This window comes from Lampetra fluviatilis, chromosome 39 (assembly GCF_964198595.1).
Source record: "Lampetra fluviatilis chromosome 39, kcLamFluv1.1, whole genome shotgun sequence".
NCBI classification, from domain to species: Eukaryota; Metazoa; Chordata; class Hyperoartia; order Petromyzontiformes; family Petromyzontidae; genus Lampetra; species Lampetra fluviatilis.
In genome coordinates, this window is record NC_136313.1 from 3087694 (window position 1) to 3102203 (window position 14510).

Genomic DNA, 14510 nt, shown 5'->3' on the forward strand with positions numbered 1-14510 from the left:
ATATTTGGAGTTTGCGTGTCTCTCTCTCTCTCCCCGTGATCGCGTGGATTTTTTTCTGGGTCCTTCGGTTTTTCCCTCCACATTTAGAGTCAACACGCGTTTAGCGTATTTGGCTGCTATGCATTTCCACGTGATAAGCCACTTCATTGAACTTCTATTTGTGATAGCCAGGTCGCTTCTGAAAAGGAGCTGTATAGCTCAGTGGGCCTTACCTGGTAGGATAAACATTAGTTTTATAGTTTTTACAGTTTATTTTTTTACAACCAGCACTACTCACACATTTGTGTGGGATCCACATCCAGGGTGAGGGTGTGGGGGGGTAGGTGACATCAGTGCGACGCACGAACCCAGCTCAACATTTCGTCTCCGTTGAACAAGGTCAAACTCATGGCACAACGCATGGCCAATTCCAAGTGTGTGTCTCCGTCCAAGGCTTAGACTGGCCACTTCACATCAGGCACACAGTGTGGGTCAGTGAGTGGGTGAGTGAGTGAGTGATTGAGTCAGCCAGCGAGTGACTGAATGAGTGGCGCAGCGGCAAAAAAGCGACGTGCGGTGCGCTGGGTGGCGGTGGAGGCGACGCAGCGGGGCAAGTGGGGGGGGGCGGTGGAGGGGGGGGGGGCGACGGCCGACCTGCATGACGGGGCGTGTCCACGTGGTGGTGCGGTTGTTGTGGTTGACAAAGTACGTGCGGCCCTTGTCGTCCTTGCGTTCCTCCCACCCGGGGGGCATGCCCGGCGTTGTGAAGAGCTGGGGAACCAACTGCACGCACGCACAAAGACAAAGATCCCCCGCATAGCCTTTAACGGACTGTTGAGGCAAGTGCTGTAAGCAAGGAACTATGAAAGCCGCCACGGTACACGAATAGGGTGGGCGGCCGGCGCCACGCCCGGCCGCCTTTGTCTCCCCAGTGGCGACGTTTACACATCACACGAGGTACTCGTTTGAGGTCGAGACGACCTAGGGGACGCACAGATAAATCGTCACTGGTGTTGGCCGTGAGCGGGAATCTAACTCGGGTTACCAGCTTTGTAGCGCAGGGTGCTAACCACTACGGTTGAGCAGACGCAGGGCAAAACAGGACAACCAACACCTGCCGAACGCCTGCCGCGGCCACGCCATAAACAAGGCGCCCAACCTTTTGCCAAATTTTGCCGAAACGCAACATTTGGGGGGGGGGGGGGAGGGGTGGAAAATCTCGACGCATTTGACCGGCGTCGGTTCTAACGAAGCTCTCCTCCTTTGACCAGCAGCTGCCAGACGCTGCCCGTCGGCGGACGCACAGGATGCAGCGGCGCTCCGGCCGCACGTGGCCCAGCGATCGCGCACGATCTCTCCCCCCCCCCCCCCCCGGTTACACCCCCACCACCACCACCACCCCCCTATTGGGTGAGCCGGTGCCGGAGGGGCGAAGCGCGGTGGGCACAGCCGCGTTGAGCCGGGGTAGGTGGCCGGGCCGGGCGGCTATAAGAATGTAAATTCACGAACCACTTAACATTGACTGGAGTCAGCCGCCTGTTTTGTTGCTATTCATAGCCGGGGCTTCGAGCCCGAGCCCTTGTGGGAAGCCACCGCCCACGCCGCCGAGGTGGGGGTTCCTCTCGGCGACGGCGGCCGTGGTGGTGACGGTGCTGGCGGCGGCGGTGGCGCCGGCGGTGGTGACGGTGGCGCTGATGATGACGACGATGAAAGCGGTGGTGGCGGTGCAGGGTTAAAGAGTACCGGGAGGATTCTGCACGAGGTTTATACCCCTCCACGTTTGAAACGACGGGCACATCTCTTACAATATCACCCCCCCCTCCCCACTTCTATCCACCCAGAATTCCAAATGCGACCTCATGAAGGGCGTTAATTCGTTCAAAGCGAGATTTTAGAGACGAAAATTGTTCGCCGACAAAGTGTCGTTGGACGCTTTAAGTCGGAGTCGGGGCTGCGAGTGGACGGAAGGTCAGCAGGCGCGACGATGAGCACGACTGCCCCCCCCCCTGGCTCACGGTGGCTTCACAAGGTCCCCCCTCTCACCGACTGGGACTCGCCCGAAGCCCCGCAAGTTGCTGTCGACTCGACTCCGACTGAAATGCAAACTGCCGACTAAATCACCACTATAAGAGGTTTTTTTTGGGTTGGATCGCATAAATATATAAATGTGTCGTTAAACCCGACACCACCCGACACAGCCAATTAGTAAGGTTTGTCACGTAAATAGAAGGTGCCAATTCGTTACTAGTACAGCAACACTGCTGTGTTGGAGAGCAAAAACTAATTTTGTTGAGCCAGATGATTGTAACAGGAGTAGCGGAATGTATCGCTGTGATGACGCGTGCTTCATAATGTTCCATGTATGAGCCTAAGAGTCTCTATGTGAGGCTACGGGTCTCAGTGCGAATCTATAGATCTCGGTCTTATCCTTCTTCGTGTGGCTGATGTTGATGTAAAGCAACGACCCAATTTAACATCGAGGTGGCTGGTTGAGCCAGACAATTGCGTCAGGAGTAGCGGAGCGCACAGCCGTCGCGACGCGGCCCTTCGCATTTGCGCGCCGGCTGACGGCACAAGAGGCCGCGGGGTCACAGGCAGAGGTCGCAAACGGGTTTTGATTTCTTACCCGTACCCGGCCGCACCAGGGTCGCAAATGGGTACCCGGCCGGGTACGGGTAGCCGTTCCCTACCCGTACCCGTACCCTACCAGAAATGAGTGACGAACGGTGACTCACCAGTGACTCACGGCCTACCCGTACCCGGCCGCACCAGCGTCGCAAACGGCTACCCGTACCCGTACCCGGCTGGGTACGGGTAGCCGGGTATCGGGTAGGGTACGGGTATCGGGTACCCGGTTGCGACCTCTGGTCACAGGGGACAAACTGCCCAAACGTGTCGTCGGGAGGTCGTGAGGTCGCACGGCGGCGAGGGTGTGCGTCGGGCCCGAACTGCCGAGCGGCACCCGTCGAGGGGTTTTGACCTGCCACCGCGAGGTGCCTCCCGACCGGCGAACAACCGCAATGGCACGGCTGGAATACGCTCGTGACGGCCCGAACAAAACATCAACCCGTGGGGTGGAAATTAGTTCATGGAAAGAAAATCAACTGGGGTGGGTGGGGGCTGTGGGGGGAAGGGGGGCACGCTCCAACAGAGACACAGGCCACTGAGTGCCGCCCCCGTCGGGAAACGGGCGAAGCAAGGAACGCCCACGGGGGGTTTTGAGCGTTTCACGGCTTCCACGCCATCCACAACCCCCTTCCTCCGTGCCCCTCTGTCTCTCTCTGTCTCTCGCGCGACAAGTAAGCAGACAGTTTGCCTCTTCTTCCAAAAGCTGTACCTTCCATCATTTTTTTATAATTATTATTCTGTTTATGTGTCCTGTTCTGTTGTGATGTGTGCAATGTCATGGTGATTGTTATGGTTATTGGTGTTACTTGAAAATGTGTTGTTTGCACACGGACGCTATTTTATCAAAGGCGTTGCTATTCCTCGTTTTGCAGTATTTTATCGAATCTTACTCCTCACTCTGGAGGCACTATTTTGCAATATGTTTCTCTAATCTTAATGTTCACTTTAGTTTAATATATAATTAAGTAATATATTTTGGAAAAAAATATTTGTTGACTTTTTTCATTGCTGTATTTATTGTATTTATGAAAAACAATTGCGACCTGTTGCAAACGTTGTTTTTATTTCTTTTTATGAAACCCGATTCAAGAGCTTCTTAGCTCACAGGGCAATTATAAATAAACTGTTCAAACTGTTCCATGTAAAAAAAATAAAAAAACAAGTATTTTTTTACACATCCCATCTGCTACTCACATCCCATCCAGAAGAGCATGTGACAGGGTTAGGAGGGGTATTGTCTGCTTATTTATTATTTAACTTATTTTCTCTCTTTTGGGTTTGTTTTAATTTCTGTCGCTGTTGTTATCGTTATTAGTATGATTACGACCACGTTTATTTATCCGGGAAAGTTAAAATTTTTAAGTTTGGCCAAATTTGTAGCGTGACGCCAGCACACAATGGCCGACTCTTCTTCGAATGACGTCACGGGATCTCCCGCGTCCACCGCGATGGTGACAGCGTGACAGTTCAACGGTTGGCAAACCTGCAGCGTTAACCAGGGCAGCCTGCAGGATTCAAACCGCGAACCTCAACACTATTGTAACCAGTGCTGATTTCATTGGGTCGATGGGGGTGAGGCCCTGAACAACACGAGCCCCCCAGAATCTCAGATGCCCCCCAACCCACCCATTTAGTGACAACCCCACAGGGTGGCTCCCAGGGGCACTCAATGCCCGGTTCAAGAGGGTGTCCAGTGCTGTTGATGACACCACAACTTGCCATAGCTGCCTTCCTTCGGCCAGATCTCTCAGCGGACACGTCCCTCAAGGAAACAATCTGACAGGATCCCCTCCCGTCTGGCTTTGAGGCTCCACTGTTGCTAGGAGATGTTAACTACCTCGCCTGGTATACAGGAGGTCATGGGTTCCATCCCGACCCTGATGCCTGCTGTATATTTGGAGTAGGCGTGTCTCTCTCTCATCATCACCACCACTGTGGCTAGGAGATGTTAACTACCTCGCCTGGTATACAGGAGGTCATGGGTTTCATCCCGACCCTGATGTCTGCTGTATATTTGGAGTCTGCGTGTCTCTCTCTCATCATCACCACCACGGTGGCTAGGAGATGTTAACTACCTCGCCTGGTATACAGGAGGTCCTGGGTTCCATCCCGACCCTGACACCTGCTGGCTGCTGTATATTTGGAGTTTGCATGTTCTCCCCGTGGTCGCATGGATTTTTCTCCGGGTCCTCCGGTTTTTCCCTGCACATTTTAGAACCAACGCGCGTTTAGAGTATTTATCTGCTATAAATCTCGCACACGGTAAGCCACTTTGTTGAGCCATCATTTGTGGCCAGGTCATCTCTGATAAAGAGCTCTATAGCTCACTGGGCCTTACCTGGTATAAGAAAAAAAGATGGTTTAATAGAACTGAACTGGTAACCTCTGGATTGCAAGTTGTGTAACTAATAGCCATAGCGAGTTATGTACTGGACGTGGCATGCCATTCCAATGCCTGTCCTGGTGACTTTCCCTCCTCCCCCTCCACCCTGAGGTTGTGGATATGGGTGCCACCAACCACACCCCCTTGCCCCACTGCACACATTTGACGGTGCCCCCCCCCTCAGCACACCGCCTTTTTACTGGGTTCTCGAATCGCCGCCGGATTGGGGCACAGCGCCAATGTTAAGAAACCGCACGAAAATAAGCCCTCACTTTTTTGTTGTTCTTCTTGGTTCTTTCGGTAAAGTCGCGTAGAAGGGAAATAATAAAATAATGCAAATAACACATAATTTTAAAAAAAATTATGTTTTATTTTTATTATTTTATAATTTCCCTTCTACGTGACTTTACCGAAAGAACCAAGAACATGAATCCTTGCAGTCACGAAAGCTTTGAATCGAAGTTTTGTTGTTGTTATTCATTATTCTATTTTACTCGGATAGTCCCTTGACGTGGAACGCCTGCAAGCGTGTCCAGGGTGTGGAGCGCTAAGCCCTAAACCGTCGAGCTCCGTGGCTACAGGGCCCCACCTCCTCCCTGGCCGCTAGCTCAGACAGCTGCTACTTCCAGACGGCAGCAGTCTGCCCGACCAGACAAGAGTCCATTGGCCGCACAGCAGGAAGGCAACATGAGAAACCCCCCCCCACCCCGTCCCCTCCCACCGCTGCAGCAATAGAACACTCCAATTCAAACATCACGCGCACCTCTGCAGTTGTCCCCCCCCCCCACCTTTCTGCGCCCAGTGTTTGGCTTGGCCGGATTAATGCAGGAGCCCTGCGGGGCAGCGACGCTAAAGCAGCACTTCGATGATAATCCCTAAGTGTCATTTGGTCATTACAGCCAGAGCACGTCTGTGTGTGCTTTACCGCCGGTCATGTGCCGAGACGAACCGTAGTTTTTTTAATATTTGCTTTAGCTTCGCTATTTGTGTGTCATCACATTTAAAAAACAAAAAAAAAAGTGAACAAACCCAGGGGGGAATAACAGTGGAGCGCCATCGGGCATGGGTGGTGGTGACACAGCCCAGGGCAGGATTTGAATATGAAACCTAAAAACTCGTTTTATTTTACGAGGCAAGGCCCAGTGCCGTCTGCGTCTCATCTCCGTTTCGGCAAGCGCTGTGGTTTCATAACCACATTCGCACACTGCTGTGACATTTCACAGTTCAAGCTCACGTCCCAAAAGAAAGGATTTGGTTAATTTCTATATATTTGTTTTATTTTACCAGGTAAGGCTCACCGAGCGACGTAGCTCTCTTTCAGAAGCGACGAAGTGGTTTGTTAAGTGCAAATGTATAGCAGCCAAATTCTCTAAACATCCAAAGAGGGGGGGGGGGGGGCCAGGGGGGCCCTCCCCAAAACAGTAACAGCCCCGGGCCCCCTAAAGCTTAGTCTGACCCTGGGTGGGCGGTGAGGGAAGGGCGAGTGTGGGTGAGTGCGGGGCGGGGGCAGCAGCAGCAGCAGCGTGCGTGCCAGCTCGCTCACCAGCGTGTTGTTCTGCTGCGGCTCAGAGAGGGTGACGCTCGCCGATCGCGCCCTCCTGGAAGCCAGCACCTGCGGGGAACAACGACCCGAGCTGAAACCACCCGCAGCCCAGCCCAGCGCAGCCCAGCCCAGCCCAACGCAGCCCAGCCCAGCCCAACGCAACCCAGCGCAGCGCAGCAACGTAGCACAGCGCCTGCCGTGAAGCTACGGCAGCATTCTGAATTGCAAGGCCCTCGGGCTGCTGGTTGGGCCCTGGGGGCCTTTAGTGCGGCCCCCCGACAATACACCCCGGGTGGTGTGACAGCACTACCCCCCCCCCCCCCCCGCGACACCGTGCTGTCACAAACCCAACAACGGTTTCAAATGTGTGGCGGCCCTCGCACTGATGAGGTCTTATCGGCGAAAGTGCCCCCCACCCCCACCACCCCCTTTTGAAAATGCGTGAAGAACACTGAGCTGCGGTGTGACGTCATGACGGTGCTTGCGCCAGGCTAGGTGCGCTTTGAGTTGATGAGACGCGTCGAAGGTTTGCAGGCAGGAGGTCAGGGGACAGACCCTGATGTCACGAGTTAACTGAATGAGATGAGTGGCATATGCACCACTTGTGACATGTGCTCCCCACTGGCAATACAAACAAAAAGAAGACAATTATCCCCCTAATAGCCTTGACAGGCTGTTGGGGCAAATGCTATTCGTGACCAGCACCTATCAACGTCGGCACGGCACACGAGGGGGTGGGTGGCCAGCACCACGCCCGGCCGCCTTTGTCTGCCGAGTGGCGATGTTTACTACACACCGCACCAGGTACTCATTTGAGGCTGAGTCGCCCTAGGGGAGGCACAAGAACGCTTCAGATAATCGTACTGCTGTTGACCGTGAGCAGGAATCGAACCGGGGTCGTCGAGTTAATAGCGCAGTGGCACGAACCACTGCAGTAGCGCTCCCCACAATGCAAAGACACACACCACACACGAGCAGCCCACCGGGAGCTGTCCACAAGGGGCTCCATGTCACCCCCCCCCTCCACCGAGCGATTCGATCGACTGTCACGAGGCAGCGATCCGTCGTGCGTCTCATCCTATCGGCCGTCACCCCTTCCCGCCGGTCGTAAAGTAAGGCGACGAGACCGGCAGCTTTGAAGACCGACACGGTGAAATTTCTAACCGCCAACACGAATCCGCGAGGTCGCGTAAGGGTAGCGACCTCACGCTCACGCGGTGGAGTGGGCAGCCACGCGCCTGCGTCGGTGAGTCGCGGTCGGAGCGCGCGCGGCAAGTAGGTTCGGAGAGACGGGCGGCCTCACCGTGGCGGGCGTCGTCCGCTCGGCGGGGGACTGCGGCCTCAGGCCGGCCTCGTCGGACGAGACCAGGCGAGCGCCGTCGGTGGTGGTGGTGGTGGGAGACGGCGGCGGAGGCAGCGGGGAGCGCGGGGAGCGGTCCGACTCGGGCTCGATGATCTCCCACGTCAGCTGCACGCAGGAACGCAGGGACACGCGCGCGCGCACGAACGCCCAATAAAAGGACATCGGTGGAACTGAAGAGGCATCGTAAAAATGTCTAAAGTGAGCGGGGTCGGGTCCGTCCGCACAACCGCCAGACAGATTTCACGTCGCTCGGGTGGCGTTTTTGGGTTGTACCGCGCGCCGCTCGGGCACAACGCCGGACGTTTCGCTGCACGTGCCCCAAAAAATGCCCCCGAATCCCGAAGTAGCTCTCAGAACGTGGGGCGAAACGTCGGGCATCAACCAACGAGCGGCGCGACCCGAAAACGCATCAGACAGCCGCACAGCAACAGCCACCGTGAAAAACCGTCACGGGAGGGTTCTGTCGCTACCCACGGAGGCCTAGGGAGGGCTCGGGGTTTAATCTTTGCTTTTTCTGGACTCTTCCAGACTCGGTGCAAGCCACACACACACACCTGTCAAATATGGGGACAAACCCCCCAACGTCATCACAGAAATATAGCGCAGGTGTTCAAAGCCACGAGTTTCAAACAACAATGGGAAACGTGTAAAAAAACACACTCAGAAGTTGTGCATTGTGCAAAACCCGTCAGCAGTTCCTGAAATAGTGCGTTGCAGCGGTGAGCATTTGGTGACTATACTGCAGCTGATAAGGAAGAAATCTGTCTCCCTTTTTCTATCTCTGCACCAGTGATGCTGCCAGTCGGTCACATTTACTGCCAGTCAGTCACCTCCAGGCAAGAGGGCCACAATGCACTTCTTCAAGAAATGCTGAGGGGTGGTGGGTAGTTGTATAAAAAAAAAATGCAATGCCATGATTGCTTGCGCAAGCCGCGATGATCTCCGCCCCGAGTCCTCTCTCCCTGTGCTCTGTAACGCACCGGCGTTGAACATGCCGGCCACCGTGACGTGACGCGTTGTATAAATCCGTAGCCTGTGTTGACCACCCCGCTCGTCTTGTATATTGCTGTGATTGTACCGGCAACAGCAAGTGAAGTAAATCTAACTGAGTAAATAAACTTGGCGCGATTGAAGATGCCTCAGCTGCCAAATAGTCAAGACTCATTCCACCCTGCATCCTTGTGTTCTTGCGAGGTTTATTAAAATATTTGCATTTATATGACCGGTAACTGCTTTCAAGGAAAGGTAAAACAACGGTATGTCGAGCGTGTAAAACGCCCGGCAATAAACACAACAGCTTTGCCCTCATAACCGAGCAGCGACGAAGGGCGCTGCCGTGGTCGTAACGGTTAGCAACACGCCGGCACGGAAGACGGCGTTTCGATTCCACCTCCTCGGCGCGGCAGTGAAAACCAACGGCGCCAGTTTGTTCATCGCCTCCGTCCGCCCAGCGGCAAATAAGCGGGTTCGCCGCGGTAAGCCGGTCGGCAGGCTGCGGTGTGGCGGGGTCAAAGTGCGGGTGACTCCCACGTCTTTCGACGCAGTGGCGTGAGCAGGCATTTCGCACGGCGGCACCGGCGCATTTCAATTTCACCCCAGGACATTTGCCCTCAGAAATCGCTTTACCGGTTCTGGGACCTTCGGAACCGGTGGTCAATTCCGAAAACGGTTACCACCAGTTAGCGTTCAACAAAGCCCAGTTCATGTGAACCTCAAAAGCTGACCCGCCAGAGGTGGCAACCGGGTACCCGATACCCGTACCCTACCCGATACCCGGCTACCCGTACCCGGCCGGGTACGGGTACGGGTGCCCGTTTGTGACCCTGGTGCGGCCGGGTACGGGTACGGAATCAAAACCCGTTTGCGACCTCTGTGACCCGCCACTCTCAACTGTCGTGCCGTTTGTCACTGTGCCAGCAAAACCAGGGTGTAAATACTACACGGGTCTCCCTCGCTGCACGCGGTACATGCGCTGCAAGAAAGCGAAGCCGCACGAGACAGCTGCCTGCCGAGTAGCGTACGCAGCACGGCGCGAGATGTTGTCGTGCGTCCCACCGCGTAGCCGCAGCCGAGTGACTTCAAAAGCCGCACAATTATCATAGTGAATTTTAGGTTGACGTATGATGGCCCCATATATATATACACAGTGCGAAATCGCACAAACCCAAACCGGCATAAAGCGAGAGAAACCGGTATATGAACCTTATTGCGGTACCCCGGGGTACCATAGTATCCCGGCTCTCACATAATGTCCGTGATGCAGTCATTTTTAGTCTTTTGATGGTCGACGATGTGGCAATCGACTCGTCTCGACGAGCTGTACACGATGCACCACCAAGGTGCGTACCGCGAGCGTTCAGGGTTTCAGCGCAATCGTCCTCGCTGTGTTTCGACATCGTGGAGTGGCACTGATTTCGGATTGATTGGTACCCCAGTCGCGGAGTTAAGTACACCCCTGGAAAAAATAGTGCTACAGAAATAACATATTTAATTGCCTCCGCCATTTTGTATTATTTGGTACCCCGGGGTACCACCGTAAGGATCATATATCATTAAACTGGGATGAATTGAAGATGTTCTCTTGGCTGCAAATATTCATCCTCATCCTTCCCTGTATCCTCCTGACATTGTGAACTCATTGTCGTCCTGCCTCCTCTGACCTCCCTGTCTGCCTAACTTCGCGACCCCATGACCCCAGTGACCCCGTGACCCCAGTGACCTCGTGACCCCGTGGCCGGTCAAACCGCCCTTATCCGTGTACGCAGGAAGCGACGTACGTCGGCGGAGTCGCGCACGTCGCCGGAGTCTGAGTCCTCGGTGATCTGTCTCCGCGAGCAGAACACGGTCTGCGCCTGCTGGTCGCTGCGCTCCTCCGTCGCCTGCACGTCCTCCACGGGGTCCCTGCACCAACGCACGGACGGGCGACACCACCGTTGACAGCGCCATCGTCGTCGCCTGCAACAACGCCTCCTCCATGGCCGCCTCCACCGGGCCTTAGCCACGATCGCGGCGTTGAGGGCGTCCATGAGCCCGGAGCAGAAACAGCGACTACCGATGGTCGCAAAACTTTATTCATACGGCGAACGAGAGCGAACTATTCAACAGCCCCGCTCATCTCACACGGTTACCCCATAACCCGGTGCTGTTGGCCACATGAACACATTTGGGAGCCGCCGAAGTTTTGTACGTATGTATGTTCAACTTCTCTCGCACCGTAAGTAGCCAACCGTGCTAATCGGGTGACAGTCCATGACCCCGTGACCCCGCGGGTGGTTCCCCGACAAGTGAAACGTCTGCCCTGGTCTCACGGGACTAGGGTTGGTGAACTCCCCACACCCGTGGGCGACGGTCAGGAGAGGGCTAGGGGTGCCTACTCCCCTACCCCCCTACCCCCCTACTCCCCTACTCCCCTACCTCCCCCACGCTCCCCCATCCTATAAACCGGCGGTTCTTAACCTGGGGTACACGCACCAGCCGGGGGTGCGAGATGCCCTTTCTGGGGGTGCGAGACGTGGCCAGATTTGTTTAGAAGGTAAATCATCGAAGGACAAATTAAGCACGGGGCACGTAAGTACAACTTCCTTGTTTCATCAAACCGGTGTATTTGTTAACGATTGGGAACCAAAGGGGTGCAAGGCTGCATTCAAGGTTAAGAATCACTGCTCTAAACTAAAGCTAAACCTTTTCTTTTACCACGTAAGGCCCATTGAGCTATATAGCTTTTTTTTAAATAATCGACCTTGCCACAAATGATAGCTCAACGAAGTGGCTTATCACGTAGAAATGTATAGCAGAAGCCAAATACTCTGAAGGCGTGTTGACTCTGAATGTGGAGGGAGAAATCGACCACGGGGTGGGCACAAGGGGGATGTTTGTCTTTGTGGGTCTCCTGTATACCCAGACGAGGTAGTGGAAATGTATTGCAGTCGACTACTCTAAACGCATGATGTTGATTCTAAAAACCAGAGGACCCGGAGAAAAATCCACGCGACCACGTGCAGAGAAAACACTCAAACTCCAAATACACAGGCGTCAGGGTCGGGTTCGAACCCACGACCGCCTGCACACGAAGCGAGGTAGTCAACATCTCCTAGCCACCCTCTCCTAACCAATGCGGGAGGTAGGGGCGAGGGGGGTAAAGGGGGGGGGGGGGTGGTAGACTCACAAGACGGTGGGCCGGTGCCACTGGGTGCTGCGGTTCTTGTGGTTCACGTAGTAGGTGCGGCCCAGGTTGTCCTGCCTCTCCTCCCAGTCGGGCGGCAAGGCCGGCTGCTGCTGCTGACTCGGCCGCTGGCTCACGCCGCCCTCCATCGAATCCACCACCTCCCAGCCGGGCTGCGTGGGGGCGGGGGGCGCGTCGACGGATTACGAGACGCGTAGTAGTAGCAGCAGGCTTTCGCGACCAATATCATTCATGATAGAGGGGTTTTTTTTGGGTCAGATCGCGTAAATATATGAATGTGTCGTTGAAACCCACCACCACCCGAAACGTCGTACTCAGATTGTAAATGTCGTGGCTTGCCTCTCCAACACACAAGCGGTGTGCTGTACTAGTATCCTACACTATACACTACACTACCCTATACACTACACTATACACCACACTATACACTACACTATACACTACACTATACACTACACTACTATACACTACACTACTATACACTACTATACACTACACTATACACTACTAAACACTACACTATACACTACACTATACACTACACACTAGTGCTGTACTCGTGACGAATTGGCCACGTTCTATTTACGTGAAAACCCTTACTAGTCGGCTGTGTCAGGTTTAACGACACATTTATATATTCATGCGATCCAAAAAAAACCTCTATTATAGTGGTTTGCATTTCAGTCGGAGTCGAATCGACGGCAACTTGCGGGGCTTCGAGCGAGTCCCAGTTGGTGAGGGGGGGGACCTTGTGAAGCTATCCTGAGCCAGGGGGGGTGGCAGTCATGCTCATCGTCGCGCCTGCTTGACCTTCCGTCCACTCGCAGCCCCGACTCCGACTTAAAGCGTCCAACGACGCTTTGTCGGCAAACAATTTTAGTCGCTAAAATCTCGCTTTGATCAAAATAACGCCCTTCATGCGGTCGCAGGGAATTCTGTCAAAACCAAGCGCGCCGGCGCTGTTAGGGTGCTGGCTGCTGGGTGCTGGCGATTAGGGTGCTGGGTGTGAGTGTTTGCTGGGTGCTGGGTGTGAGTGTTTGCTGGGTGCTGGGTGTGAGTGTTTGCTGGGTGTGAGTGTTTGCTGGGTGTGAGTGTTTGCTGGGTGCTGGGTGTGAGTGTTTGCTGGGTGTGAGTGTTTGCTGGGAGTGAGTGTTTGCTGGGAGTGAGTGTTTGCTGGGTGCTGGGTGTGAGTGTTTGCTGGGAGTGAGTGTTTGCTGGGAGTGAGTGTTTGCTGGGAGTGAGTGTTTGCTGGGTGCTGGGTGTGAGTGTTTGCTGGGAGTGAGTGTTTGCTGGGAGTGAGTGTTTGCTGGGAGTGAGTGTTTGCTGGGTGCTGGGTGTGAGTGTTTGCTGGGAGTGAGTGTTTGCTGGGAGTGAGTGTTTGCTGGGAGTGAGTGTTTGCTGGGTGCTGGGTGTGAGTGTTTGCTGGGAGTGAGTGTTTGCTGGGAGTGAGTGTTTGCTGGGTGTGAGTGTTTTCTGGGTGTGAGTGTTTGCTGGGAGTGAGTGTTTGCTGGGAGTGAGTGTTTGCTGGGAGTGAGTGTTTGCTGGGAGTGAGTGTTTGCTGGGTGTGAGTGTTTGCTGGGAGTGAGTGTTTGCTGGGAGTGAGTGTTTGCTGGGTGTGAGTGTTTGCTGGGTGTGAGTGTTTGCTGGGTGTGAGTGTTTGCTGGGAGTGAGTGTTTGCTGGGAGTGAGTGTTTGCTGGGTGTGAGTGTTTGCTGGGTGTGAGTGTTTGCTGGGAGTGAGTGTTTGCTGGGAGTGAGTGTTTGCTGGGAGTGAGTGTTTGCTGGGTGCTGGGTGTGAGTGTTTGCTGGGAGCGAGTGTTTGCTGGGAGTGAGTGTTTGCTGGGAGTGAGTGTTTGCTGGGAGTGAGTGTTTGCTGGGTGCTGGGTGTGAGTGTTTGCTGGGTGTGAGTGTTTGCTGGGAGTGAGTGTTTGCTGGGAGTGAGTGTTTGCTGGGTGCTGGGTGTGAGTGTTTGCTGGGAGTGAGTGTTTGCTGGGAGTGAGTGTTTGCTGGGAGTGAGTGTTTGCTGGGATTGAGTGTTTGCTGGGTGCTGGGTGTGAGTGTTTGCTGGGTGTGAGTGTTTGCTGGGAGTGAGTGTTTGCTGGGAGTGAGTGTTTGCTGGGTGCTGGGTGTGAGTGTTTGCTGGGTGTGAGCGTTTGCTGGGAGTGATTGTTTGCTGGGTGCGAGTGTTTGCTGGGAGTGAGTGTTTGCTGGGAGTGAGTGTTTGCTGGGTGCTGGGTGTGAGTGTTTGCTGGGAGTGAGTGTTTGCTGGGAGTGAGTGTTTGCTGGGAGTGAGTGTTTGCTGGGTGCTGGGTGTGAGTGTTTGCTGGGAGTGAGTGTTTGCTGGGAGTGAGTGTTTGCTGGGAGTGAGTGTTTGCTGGGTGCTGGGTGTGAGTGTTTGCTGGGTGTGAGTGTTTGCTGGGAGTGAGTGTTTGC

At 54.5% G+C, this 14510-nt stretch overlaps 1 protein-coding gene across 5 annotated transcripts in view; it reads right to left on the reverse strand.

Annotated features, from left to right (window-relative positions):
- LOC144945865 (E3 ubiquitin-protein ligase NEDD4-like) overlaps positions 1-14510 on the reverse strand; it is a 133101-nt gene that overhangs the window by 36721 nt on the left and 81870 nt on the right. For all 5 annotated transcript variants that reach the window (XM_078874465.1, XM_078874464.1, XM_078874463.1 and 2 more), the window contains 5 exons: positions 12062-12231; positions 10674-10797; positions 7837-8001; positions 6534-6602; positions 634-762 (listed from right to left, as the gene is read on the reverse strand). In XM_078874465.1, the coding sequence (XP_078730591.1) occupies positions 634-762; positions 6534-6602; positions 7837-8001; positions 10674-10797; positions 12062-12231 (657 nt within the window). The remainder of the gene's footprint in view (positions 1-633; positions 763-6533; positions 6603-7836; positions 8002-10673; positions 10798-12061; positions 12232-14510) is intronic.